The following is a 12,550-nucleotide window of genomic DNA, read 5'->3' on the forward strand; positions in this document are numbered from 1 at the left end:
CCCAAAACACAAAATATATATAAAATTCGTATAATATAATAATTTTTTTTCATCTAAAATTCACAAATATACATATCTTAGTTTTTTTTGAAACCTAGCAATCTTGACGAGCTAACTAAGAATCTTATCTCGATTTTGTCCTGAATTTCCTGAGACAAGATAATATCAAAACCGATATCGATATCCTGCCAATGATGATCGTGAATTTTCGCGAGGATGCGATTATTTAAATACGCCAACGATTTAACGCGGATTTGCGTTAACGAGAAACGAGTTCATGGTAATCATTAAGCTAATCGCGTCAGCCGTTTTCTCGTATCTGTCTCTCTCACTATGTATACAGGGTGTTTCTTAATTTTAGATGAAAAAAAATTATTATATTATACGAATTTTATATAAGTGCGAAAAATTTTAGATGATTCTTTATCGAAAATTAAGGAGGGTTTTTCATATAAATATTAAAAATGTAAATAGTTTAATATCGCTAGTCGAGTAATCAAAGGATCAATTGAAAAATTGTAGTCGACCAAAACTAGCCAAAAAAATTAAGTTTATTAATACGATGTTTCGACCATGTGGTTGTGGTCCTTATCAAGTATACACGATGTAATAGTAATCAGAAGGCAAGCATTAATGGTGAACATGTAAAACAACGTAATCACGTAATTCAAAAAACGTTATTTAATTAGATTCAATTTGAGAGAAGCTGATGCGTCCATGTGAGACTTCGTCAATAAAACAGTTTTATTACGTGATTAGTTATAGTTACGTGATTACGTTGTTTTACATGTTCACCATTAATGCTTGCCTTCTGATTACTATTACATCGTGTATACTTGATAAGGACCACAACCACATGGTCGAAACGTCGTATTAATAAACTTAATTTTTTTGGCTAGTTTTGGTCGACTACAATTTTTCAATTGATCCTTTAAATATTAAAAAGTTCTAATAGAAGATGAATAGGGGTTGCTAGTTTCATCCTTTTATAGCAATACGGAAGGCTGAAAAAAATATTAATAAATAACCTTTTTACTAGTAGAAAATATCCACCAAATTTCATTTCTTTAACTTGTTCCAAATTTGAGAAAAAAAATAAAAATCTAATTTTTACCCCCATTTTTTAAGGAGGGTAACTCCACAGGAAGGAATGTAGGAATATATGTTTATATAAAAAACCCTTAATTTTCGACAAAGAATCATCTCTTCAAATTTTTCGCACTTATTAAGAAACATTCTGTATAACATATACATACGTACAATATATATCCGGCTTCGGATGATGAGAGCGCGAACTATTTCTTCTCGAGACGCAAAACGTTTGTATAAAACTGTCGACCTAGTAATAAGCGCGCGCGACGAAGACGAAGATTGGAAATGTATCTAGGGGCGGGGGAGGGGAAGAGGGACGTAATGGGTAGAAATAGAAATGCCAATGCGATTATTACCGTCCTCGACGGCGGGTGAAACGGTGGCGATTACTCAACGCAACATTGAGCAATTGTAAGAGGAGAGATGCTGTCGGTTAGCTTTGCACAATCTGCAAACATTAGGATACGTACACGGTGATGTTCGAGTGGAAAAAGAAAAGCTGATAAGAAGAATTCTTAATCTTTAATAAGGCAAGGATCGCACTACTTCATCGTTGTTAGGATAGCTTAGATATGGAAAAGATGATTAGCGTATTTTAAATATATGAAAGACAGTATTTTGGTGTAAATAATACACACAAGTCGTTATTAAATAATATTAAACGCATAATAATTATCGAATATATGATATCACGTATAATAATATTAAATGCGTAAAGTGTGTACGCGTGCGCAAATAAATACTCGGGTAACGGCAAATAATCGCTTTAATTCGTAGCTATGCAATTAATATTGCAAATTATACAGCATCGCGTCCCCATTTAAGAAAAAACATGCGTAGTCATATTTATACGTCCGTGAAAGGATTATATAAATGCATATTATTCATCAATCGTTCCAATAAATCCAGCCGCGACGTAAAAGGTCGTCTTTATAAATTTATGACGCGATCGCGAAATCTCGACAAGTACTTACCGATAAGGTATCGATATCGCATTCTGGAAAGAAGCTTCGATCAACGAGAGGAAAAGAGAAAAAAAGAGAAAGAGAGAAAATAAACGATAGATCCTCTCGCCGCGATCTACGATATAACGGGGGTCGCAATGTTTCCTACGGATGCTCACAAGGTGCTACGTTCACATCGATCCCCGTGTTCGATTATCATATTGGAACCAGTTCCCTCTGGCCCTTCGTAACCCTCCCGTTCACGACATTCGTCTCGCTGTTCTTCTTTCCGGGCTAAGAAGTGTCATCTCCCTCCCTCTTCCTCGGCTTTCTCCTCTTCTCTTCTTTCGTTTTCGCTCGTTCTCTCGCTTGCATTCCCGATCAAGATCATCCCTCCCTTGCCCACTTCGAGAGTTCGATCGGCTCTCTTCTTTCTCTCTCTTTCGCTCTCGCTCTCGTCTCTCCCGCCTATTGTCGAGCGCCCGCCAGCATAATGCATCTTAAACGGCGGCGCCTCAAAGATCGACGCCTCGGTCTGGCCTCTTCGGGAATTCTTCAATATAAATTAGATGCTTGAATGGGGATTTTGATCGTCGGCTATGACCGCGACGGCCCGGCCGAAGGGAACTCACGTATGTATTTATTTATCTATGCGCTCGAATATTGGAATACATTTTCCGGCGTCTTACAACTTTTAACTTCAGTGCCTTTTTGTCGTCGGAGTGTTTTATCGTTACTTTCCTCATTCTTGATCGTTTCTAGTGTGAGATTATCTTTTAAAGTCTCTCTCTTGAACACTTGAGCCGTAAATTAGTGAAAATAATGCAGCAAAGTGAATGATAGATTAAGTCAATTTTTTAGTTTTGAAAAAAATTTATAAAATTAAAGGTTTATTATATTCCACGAAAGTATGCAAATATTTTTTTATATATATTCTTTATTTCGATATAAAATGTTAAAAAATGGCGGGAATATTTTTCGACGCGAAGAAAAATAAAAAATTATTCCATCGCGATTGATTGTCATAATCAGACGAATTTTTGCTATTCTACTCGAACCTCGAATATTTGCGGTTTCCTGAAAGAAAGGTTTACAATGGGCGTCGTCATCGATCGATTCACTTTCTGAGAGGCCCAGTACCTTTTGCTTAGAATTTTTCTTTCGTTTGCTCTTTGATTTATCCGCGATTTCGCATCGGTAATTTGGATGTAAAAATTTATTTGGAAGCAGATCAACGCGTCATTCTCTGCAATTTTTAGATTAATCGAATATTGAATTTAAGAGAAACAATCATTCGCTTTGTCTTTGTAAAAAAATTTTTTTGAGATTACAGATTCTCGTAGTTAAGATTGATAATTAATATTAATTGATAATCAGATGTTATAATTTTATAAAGAATAAATAAAATAAATAAATAAAATAGATAAATAAAATAGATAAATAAAAATTAACTTCTTTTCACATATTTTTTAAGAATGACAATAAAAAAACGATGACTGGAGTGAAGTGCAGTTTGCCGTGTTTACAATGTCGAGTATTGAACTCAATAAGATTTATGCCAGTTTCAATGCGTGATTTCTAGTCAATGCCCTTTGGACTGAAATATACGTAATCGAGTTCCTCCATTATCGAAACAAGTTTATGTATCGAATCGTGTTTACAAGATCGTAGCACGTTATAACTACTTGATAGTCCCAACTGCATCGTATATATCGCATCGTATATACCTACACTGAAACGTTCAGAGCCGCTTATCTGTATATTTATAAACATACGTACCTTCCGTGTATATCCATGCTACGACGTCGAGAAATACATATAGAATGAGAGAGCAAGAGATTAAAGACAAAGAAAGGAATAGAAATAAATTTATCATATTATTAGTTGAATAATAAATAAATACGTGTCAAAATAGCATCAGGATAATAATAGCAAGAATTTCATGTGCGAGAGTATAAAAAATTATTCGGTACAAAATAATAAAGTTTGTATAATAAAGCATAAGAAATACAAAAATTGAGATTATAACGTTAAGAATTGAAATTAGTAGTAAGAATTAAACTAAATGATAACTTTAAATTCGGTACAGTACACATATATGCATAAATATAATTGTCTGAATTTTAATTTTCACTATGTTTACATTTTATTTGCTGTAATTGAGTTGCACTGCAAGAGATTCAAATACACGTATCGCCGAATGAAATAAAAACTAAAATATCGGAGAGTAACAAACATGCATATCGGACAAACATTAATAACGCACGGTAATTGATGAGAAGCACGTAACAACAAGAAGCACATAATTAGATTAACATCGAAATAAATTCAACGAAGAAAGAGAAAAGAGAGAGAAAGAGAACAGCGAGAGAAGAGGAAAGAGTAGATCATGCTTAGGTACGAAGCGAGGGAGTGAGCGAAAGAAGGGACGGACGAGCTGGAGAAGGACGAGGGGAGAAGAGAGGGGGGAAGGCCTGCGGGAGAGAGAGAGAGAGAGAGAGAGAGAGAGAGAGAGAGAGAGAGAGAGAGAGAGAGAGAGAGGACGGAGAAAGGAGAGTACTTGCGGCGCGTAGAGAAGCCCACACGAGTCTGGCCGGATACTCGCACTTCCGGTCCTATCCTACACATGGGCCGGGGCGTCGTTCTCCTTTGCTTCTCCTCGCGCGAGAGCAAGATCGGCGTGTGTGCGTTGTATACGTGTGTACACACGCACTTGCGTACGTGCGCGCGCGCGCGCAGACGCACACCGAAAAATAATACCGTACGTCACACACGCGACTTGTGCTCTTTCCATTGGCGCGACGACGACGGTGGCGGTGGCGGCGACGGTGTTGCTACAATGACGTCACGCTGTCGGCACCCTACGCACGCATACGCACACCCACATACGCTATACGCTATACGCCGCGAGTCCGCTCCTTCTCGTTCGTGTAGACTTTCCTGAGACCTGAGGTTACGCTTCTAGTGACATTTGCAAAGAGATTGTCTTGTTAGGTAGGATAACGAAGGATGAGATTTATACTTGACGCGAGTCTTTGATTATTATGTGAGTGAAATTTAAATTATACATGCATTTTATAAATGGTACATTTTTTAAGATTATTAGAAAGCCTTTAAGTCTCCATTTTCGCGCTTGAAAAATGACACTTTCGGCCATTTAAATTTTTTTCTCTTTGTAAGAAAATTTAATTATTATTCAATAGTATGCTTAAGCTTGTTTAGAATCTAAAAGAACCAGCAAGTGATATTTTCTCTCCCTCTCTCTTTTATACATGTCGCAGTTCTCTTTCGAAAATTCTCAATTTTAAAGAAACGGAATATTGGAGAGTCATTATGGGCTGAGAGGATAAATTAACGACGCGAATCTTTGATTATTGTGATTGAATTATATTGTATTTAAATTATACATTTGATTATTGTGATAACTTTGATTATTGTGATTGAATTATATTGTATTTAAATTATACATGCATTTTATAAATGGTACATTTTTAAAATGCACATAAGATTATTAGGAACGCGCCTTTAAGTCTCCATTTTCGCGCTTGAAAAAAAAAATGCGTTTTAAAGATGACACTTCCGGCCAAATTTTTCTCTTTGTACGAAAATTTAATTATCATTCAATAATATATTTAAGCTTGTTTAGAATCTAAAAAAAGACCAAGTGATATTTTTTCTCCCTCTCTCTTTTATGAGAGACATACATGCCGCAGTTCTCTTTCGAGAATTCTTCTCAATTCTAGAGAAACGGAATATTGGAGACTCATTATGAGCCGAGGGGATAAATTAACGACGCGAGTTTCCGTCCGGGATCGGGCGTCGCGCGCGGCTCTTCCGATGAGACAAATTTAGACCCCGAAGGCAGGAAAAAGTGGATGCGTCGGCGGAGGTTTACGCGGTCTGTTTACAGAGAGCGGACCGAGGGCCCCGAGTGGTAAAGGTTCAACGACGACGGGATGGTAATCAGGGAGATGCCGGGTGCCTACGTCGAGTACGTCGTAAGGAGGAGGGAGAACAACGGGGGAGAAGGGGAGATGCGAGAGCAATTCGAGAATCGGCGACGACTTCCGGCGACGGTTCCGTTGACCCCGCGGCAAAAGTTTCGTCGCGTTGACTTTCGTGCGCGACGACAGAAAGAGAGCGGGCGTGTATATATGTGTGTGTGTGTGTTGGGTCGCGAGGGGACGATTCGCGGTTCCTTCGCCTCCCGTCGAGAGAAAGAATCCTCTGATCTCGAACTGAGAAAACGAGAGCTCTGCGCTAAATGAAATATCGCCTTAATTCGGCTGAAAAATGTCCGCGTTCCTCTCAAGTATCTAATTTATAAAGACGGATCCTTTGAATTTTATTTATAGGAGCAAGAAAAAAAGAGACATTCTCTTTCTCCAGTGTTCGAGAATTTGGTCTTTCGAAATAAGCTGTATAGATTTTTTTTTAATGAAAACACTTGACACGAAAACGAAAAAAATTGTAGCAAATTTTCTCGAAGAAACGTAAATGGCTCATTGAATATTTATCGATCGATATTGAAATTTATTTTCAATTAAGTTTCAATTAAATCGTCGAGGCGCTCTCTTTTTGATTTTACAAAATATCTCCCATGATGTTTCAAAGTTCGCCGGTTATTTTCGCGTCAATAAGGTTGCGATGCGAGCGCGTTCAATGAGAATCAGGGGCGGAGGTGTTGAAAATGGAGGTGGAACGTCCACGCACGCGATACATTCGATTTATACGCAAACACTCGCATTCCGAATGGCGTGTGCCTTGCACGCAGTTAAGCGAACAACCTCGTAGGAGCACCGTCTCGTTCTGGGAAAGCGTCTCCTCGCGAATCTGTGCCTTAAGCCTCATCATGAAGGACCTAAGATAGGACGCCTAATTAAGTAATTATTTTTCCAAAAATTATCAATTATATCATAAACCTTACGCGTCGTATGTGCATCCGTAATCAAATTTAAAGTGCTAACAGGTGCAAAAAAAAATTTCACATTGCCTAAACAAATCCATAAATATCCATAAAGATCCAAGGTGCACTAAAATCATCATTAACTATTCCATTCCGACGCGGTAATGATCTCGACATAAGTAAGGCCTCGAGTCAAGGTGGATTGAAACACATTATAAATCCTCGAGAATATTATCGGCGAGTGAAAGGATTTATTCCGTCTTCGCAAAGCGGTGGAAATAAACCTCCGCTCGTCTCGCGAGCGAGGAATGCGTACGCCGGCAAAGGAAGTGCGTAAGCTCGCGGTGGAAGCGAAGGGTTGCGCGAGCCAGGGCAGGAAGGGTGGCGACGCCGAGGAAAAGTGCCGCCGAGGAGACGGCGAGTCGCGCGCACGCGCGCGCCATATGTCCGGCGCTTTATGAATGCACGTCGCGCGTGTGCGTGAGTGCGCGCGCGCGCGCGCGCTCTCTCGTGTGTACTACGTACGGCGGCGGCGTTGCATTCATGCGGCCGTCGAGCGTATTTGTCGCGTAGTAAGTAACCCATACGCGTGCGTGCGCGCGCGATAAATGGAGGAGGGCGCCGATGAATGTACTTAGAATATATCGCTGCACCCCCCGCGGAAATCGTTAAAACCGACGCGCCTGCGGCCACGGCCTCTCGCGCTGTTTACACGCGAGATCGATACACGCGAACGGGATCTGACATTGCGTTGTCTGGTCTCTTGTGAATTGCACTAGTGGATTGCATTACGCTATCTTTATATTTCGAAAAATATTCTTCGTCTTGTTTTGTCGAAGAAAAATTCCTACATTTTTTCAAATTAATTTCACATCTTTGTTTGGAGAAATTAGCTTTACAGGGCTCTTATAGTAAAATAATATCAAAGTGAAATAATCTTGTAGTAAAATGATACTACTTAATTTTTATCTGGAATTAAATTATTTAAATAACACATGACTCTGTTGATAATTATAATTAATAAATATTACTTAATACACATATTATATTTTTATGAATATAAATTTGAAGGATCAACAAATTATCGAAATGTATGCATGATATTGGCTTCTATTGAATTTTGGACATATCGCTCTAATATATATTAAATGCACATACCTTTCGATTCGTATCACGTACGTTCCTTCCGTGCCCTCCGCGCATGCGTCCTGTGCAATAATAATTACGCTCATTGACATTTTTTTCCGGTTCATTCATCAAAGTTGACCCGACGAGTCAGAAGGCGGGTGTGTCGCTTGCCGCACCTCGTCGATCCCACGTGCTTTTTTTATTAGAACACATGCCGTGCACGAGCGTTTAAACACGAACGCGCGCATTCCTCTTACACACTAGGTGTCTTTGATAATTTGTACAGCGCGCTGCATTTTAGGTGCTCCAATTAACGACCCGAATTTTTAGATACCCTAGAAAGAGAAGGCATCGCTCGATTAATAATTAAAGGAGAGTAGAGTTTGTAGAGAAAACAGAAACTCATACGTCACCTGTCAAATGTAAAAACACAAGACAATTAGCGCGTATTATTTTTACGCGAGCGCATATTTTTAACGCTTAACCAGCTCTGTCAGCTTCCGTCGTTTCAGTCTTTCCATCGCAATTGAGAATAATACACGAATCTATATTTTGTCACACATACACACGTGCGCACATAATATTTTTAGTAGCAACGTTCGTTTTTATCGAGTGTGCCGCAATGTTTTTAAAAACACAGGTTTACGTCGAGATACTTGATCAAATATTCATATACTGGCTGTACGTCTGGCTTCCGCTTCATTCTCGTTGTTGCGTCTGATTATACACCACGCTCGTAACCGACCCTCCATCACGTCCAAGTCAATTTCACTCTCTTTCTCTCTCTCTCTCTCTTTCTCTCCTTTTCTCTCTCTTCTCTCACCTCGGTTCACAAAGTATGTATACATTCTATACAATACGCACACGCGCGTTCGCAAATTCGCGTAGTCGCTCACGCGAGGAAACACCCTCGTTCATACTCGTCAACTGGTTGGAGGTCGCGGGCGTGGAATAGATTTTCTCCATTGAAATTCGTTTGCTTGATACTAAAATCGAGAAAAAGAATTTCATGCAGTTTGCATTTCAATGCTAATTGTAATTATTGATTATTAATGATAATTATTTATTCTTATTTTTTATTCATTATTGATTTTATTTGCTATCGGTTAAGAAAATTAATATAACTGAAGCATAAAATATATTTTTTTTGATAAATTTGTATCTCGAAAAAAGATTTCTTATACTCTGAGACTGATTATGTGAATTTAAAAATTCATAATACACAAATATAACATATAATATAACATAAATATAACGTAATATAAATAACATAAATATAACTCTTCAAATGATAATTTTATCAAAGATTTTTTCTTTTACAATTTAAAAAAGAATAAGAAATTATCGATTTGTTATTTGAATTGAAAAGCTTATTCAAGAGTCATAACTTGGATCCTGATGCACCAACAGACTCGATTCGTAGCGTCTGTCGTAATAATTGCTTGCATCTCGATAAACACCACGTTCGTTGATTCGTCAATTCTCGAATGGCATAAATGCATCTTTACGAGCTTTCGCGACTCCCGGCGTCGCGTACTACGCATAAAATAATTACGCTCACGCAATACGGCTCATTGACTCCTTTTTTTCACCCTACTTCTCTCACTGTCGTCGCGGTCCATTCACCGATCCTGCCGACCGAATAACGCGCCACCTCGAGTATCTATTTGTGCATTCCGTACCGTTTGTGTACCGACGGTTTACATACATACGTGTGTGTGCGTGCGTACGTGTGTACATGTGTATAGAGGGGAGACACGATTCCGTCGAGAGAAACAACACCATAGAACGGAGGAGCAACGAATCAGGGGAGAGGAAGGAGAACTGTCTTTCTTTGTCTCTTCTCTCTCTCCCTCTCTCTTTCCCTCCCCCCCTCTCTCTCTCTCTCTCTTTCTCTCGTACGTATACTACACGAAGAACGATGCACGGAGGGGAACAAGATGCGAGAGAAGAGAACTTCCTGTTGTGTCTTCGGATGCATCTGCCCCAGCCTCTTAAGTCCGAGCCACGCGCGAACGCGAGTACCTATTAAGGCGCCATGGATAAAAGTCACCCAAGGCTTCTTTTCCATAATTAAAGAGTTTTCCCGGAAAAAGATACTCCCATTAATAATTATATTTTGAGAAATCAAATTAAAAAAAATTTGAAACTTTTTGTTCGAAGAAATAAATAGAAATCGTATATGATTGAATATAATTCTACGAGTGGTCGATTGCATGAAAAATTGGAGATAAATGTACGATAATTAACACAGTATTTATTGAAAATAATTATTATAATTATAGTATATTTATAATAATTTTATATTAGTAATTACACTGTATTAATAATTATATACTATCTAAATAATAAAACAATTATTATTCTATACTATATTAATACTAACAATTACATAATTATTATTATTTACTATATTAATAATTTATATATTAATAATTTTCGAAAAATTCAATAAAAGACTCGTCAAAGGAAATCGTGGAATTTTACGATATTTAAAAGAATCAAGTTCGAAAGATCCGACGATGTGTGCATCTCCGACGTATGCTTCCAGGATTAGTAATCCCAGTTTGGCTTTCGCTCGTATCTCGTTGATGACGACAGACAAGAACTAGATAGCTTATCGTCTGACGTCCAAGTGCGCATATCAGGTACAAGGTACGGCTATCTTTGTCGCGTTCTCGTTGTCTTATTCTCGGCACGATCCTTCTCCTCCTCCTCCTCCTCCTCCTGCCTCGTGTGTGGTAGATTCTTGCGTGTGTACAGTGCTTGTATATGTCCTACGGTCGTTCACACGGCCACGAGCGATGGAATGCACCGGCGTCGCAAACACGCACACGCTCTTGCGCGGATTCGTGTTGAAGAACCGTTAATGAGTCTTGCAGTTTTCTTAGACCGCCCGTGTGTTATCGGACGACGTCGTCGGCGCGGGAAGAAGGGATGACGGAAGAGAAGACGGACTGACCGTCGGAACGGAACGAGATTGGATCCTCTTTCTCGGATTAGGAGAGGCAGAAGAGCGCGGCAAATGTTACAAGTACAAATCACGCTTGAATTTTTTTTTTCTTTTTTTCTTCTAATTTTCCCCGATCGTAGGACTTTGAAATTCGAAATAGAGCACGACATCCCACGAAAGCGGAATTTCCTTTAAAGTTATTTTTTTTTAAATCAAGGAAAATGTGTAAATCTCGATTTTGATATAAATTATCTCATTTTTTATTTATTTTTTTACTTAATTATTGTTTGCTCCACATTTCCCATTCATTAGAAATTAAAATTGATTCCTTAACCTCTATTCATAGACACAAAATTAATATAAAATTCCTATATATATATATATATATATATATATATATATATATATATCACTATAATATATATAGGGATTTTGTGGGTTAATCCGTAGAAATTTTCGTGGGGAAATATTTCCGTGCAATTTTGGGCGTGTGTGTACTACGAGAGAAAAAGAGAGAGGGAGATATCGGTGCCAGCAGGCCCAAAGCACGCTGATACCGGCAGTCTCGGGAAGAAAAGGAAGAGAGAGAGAGAGAGAGAGAGAGAGAGAGAGAGAGAGAGAGAGAGAAAGAGAGAGAGCGAATCAACCAGCCAGCACCAGGCCGGTACACGGTTGCAGCTCTGTTTGGCGGCAGTCCGCTTCTGAGAACTAACGGGTCTGCCCCTTTCCCCTATGGCCCTTTTCTCCCCACCACTCGCGGCAAAGCATCGCATACTCTCCCCTCCACTGTACACATTCGTCTTCTCTCTCTCTCTCTCTCTCTCTCTCTCTCTCTCTCTCTCTCTCTCTCTCTCGCTCTCGCTCTTGCTCTCTCCCTCTCTCTCTCTCTCTCTCTCTCTCTCTCTCTCTTGCTCTCCCTCTCCCTCTCTCTCTCTCTCTCTCTCTCTCTCTCTCGCTCGCTCTATCGCTCTTCTCTCCCTGTGTACATCACGCCTGCGTCGGCGCTGCCTGCGTTCACGCGAGCGAACGCGGCGCTGCTGCCGCTGCTTTGCCGCGTCGTGCGCAGTAGCCAGTGCGCATCTGGCATCTGCGCATTGGCGCGAGCGTGACGCGCCAGCGATCATTCTCAGTGTGGCATGGTCCGTTGCGCGGGTCGGTCGCGTTTATCGCCGGTCTCAGTGCGGTTCACGCGCCATCATGATCGTTCACTCGCGCATCTCGTTATTCCACGCGATTTCTCTTCCCGCCTCCCTCCCCGTTTACTTATGAGCGACTTTACGATATCGTCCGACGAGGACGAGGACGGGATTAACACACAGTGCGCGATGAAGAGGACGATACCGAGCGATCGTCCAGCTGATTTTCCGTCGACGAAAGTGATAAGGACGACGATAAGTCAACGACGGGAGCGGGACGAGGAGGACGTAGTGGTGCCGGTCCGCGAGTGCGCCCCGCGATGGCATCGGACGAGGGTATTCCTATTTTGGCAATTGTGCTCCCAAGTGTTTGGGATCGAAAACGGGTGAG

At 40.0% G+C, this 12,550-nt stretch overlaps 1 protein-coding gene across 5 annotated transcripts in view; it reads left to right on the plus strand.

The window, feature by feature from the left end:
* LOC105248659 (serine/threonine-protein phosphatase 4 regulatory subunit 1) overlaps window positions 1–12,550 on the plus strand; it is a 132,617-nt gene that overhangs the window by 88,561 nt on the left and 31,506 nt on the right. The window contains exon 1 of one of the 5 annotated variants that reach the window (XM_011253573.3): window positions 12,148–12,545. The exons of the other annotated variants lie outside the window; for them this stretch is intronic. Within the exon in view, the coding sequence (XP_011251875.2) occupies window positions 12,160–12,545 (386 nt within the window). The 5' untranslated portion in view covers window positions 12,148–12,159. Of the gene's footprint in view, window positions 1–12,147; window positions 12,546–12,550 lie in introns of those variants that run through there. 5 annotated transcript variants of the gene reach the window in all.

This window comes from Camponotus floridanus, unplaced genomic scaffold (genome assembly GCF_003227725.1).
Source record: "Camponotus floridanus strain SB8 unplaced genomic scaffold, Cflo_v7.5 scaffold72, whole genome shotgun sequence".
Lineage (NCBI taxonomy): Eukaryota > Metazoa > Arthropoda > Insecta > Hymenoptera > Formicidae > Camponotus > Camponotus floridanus.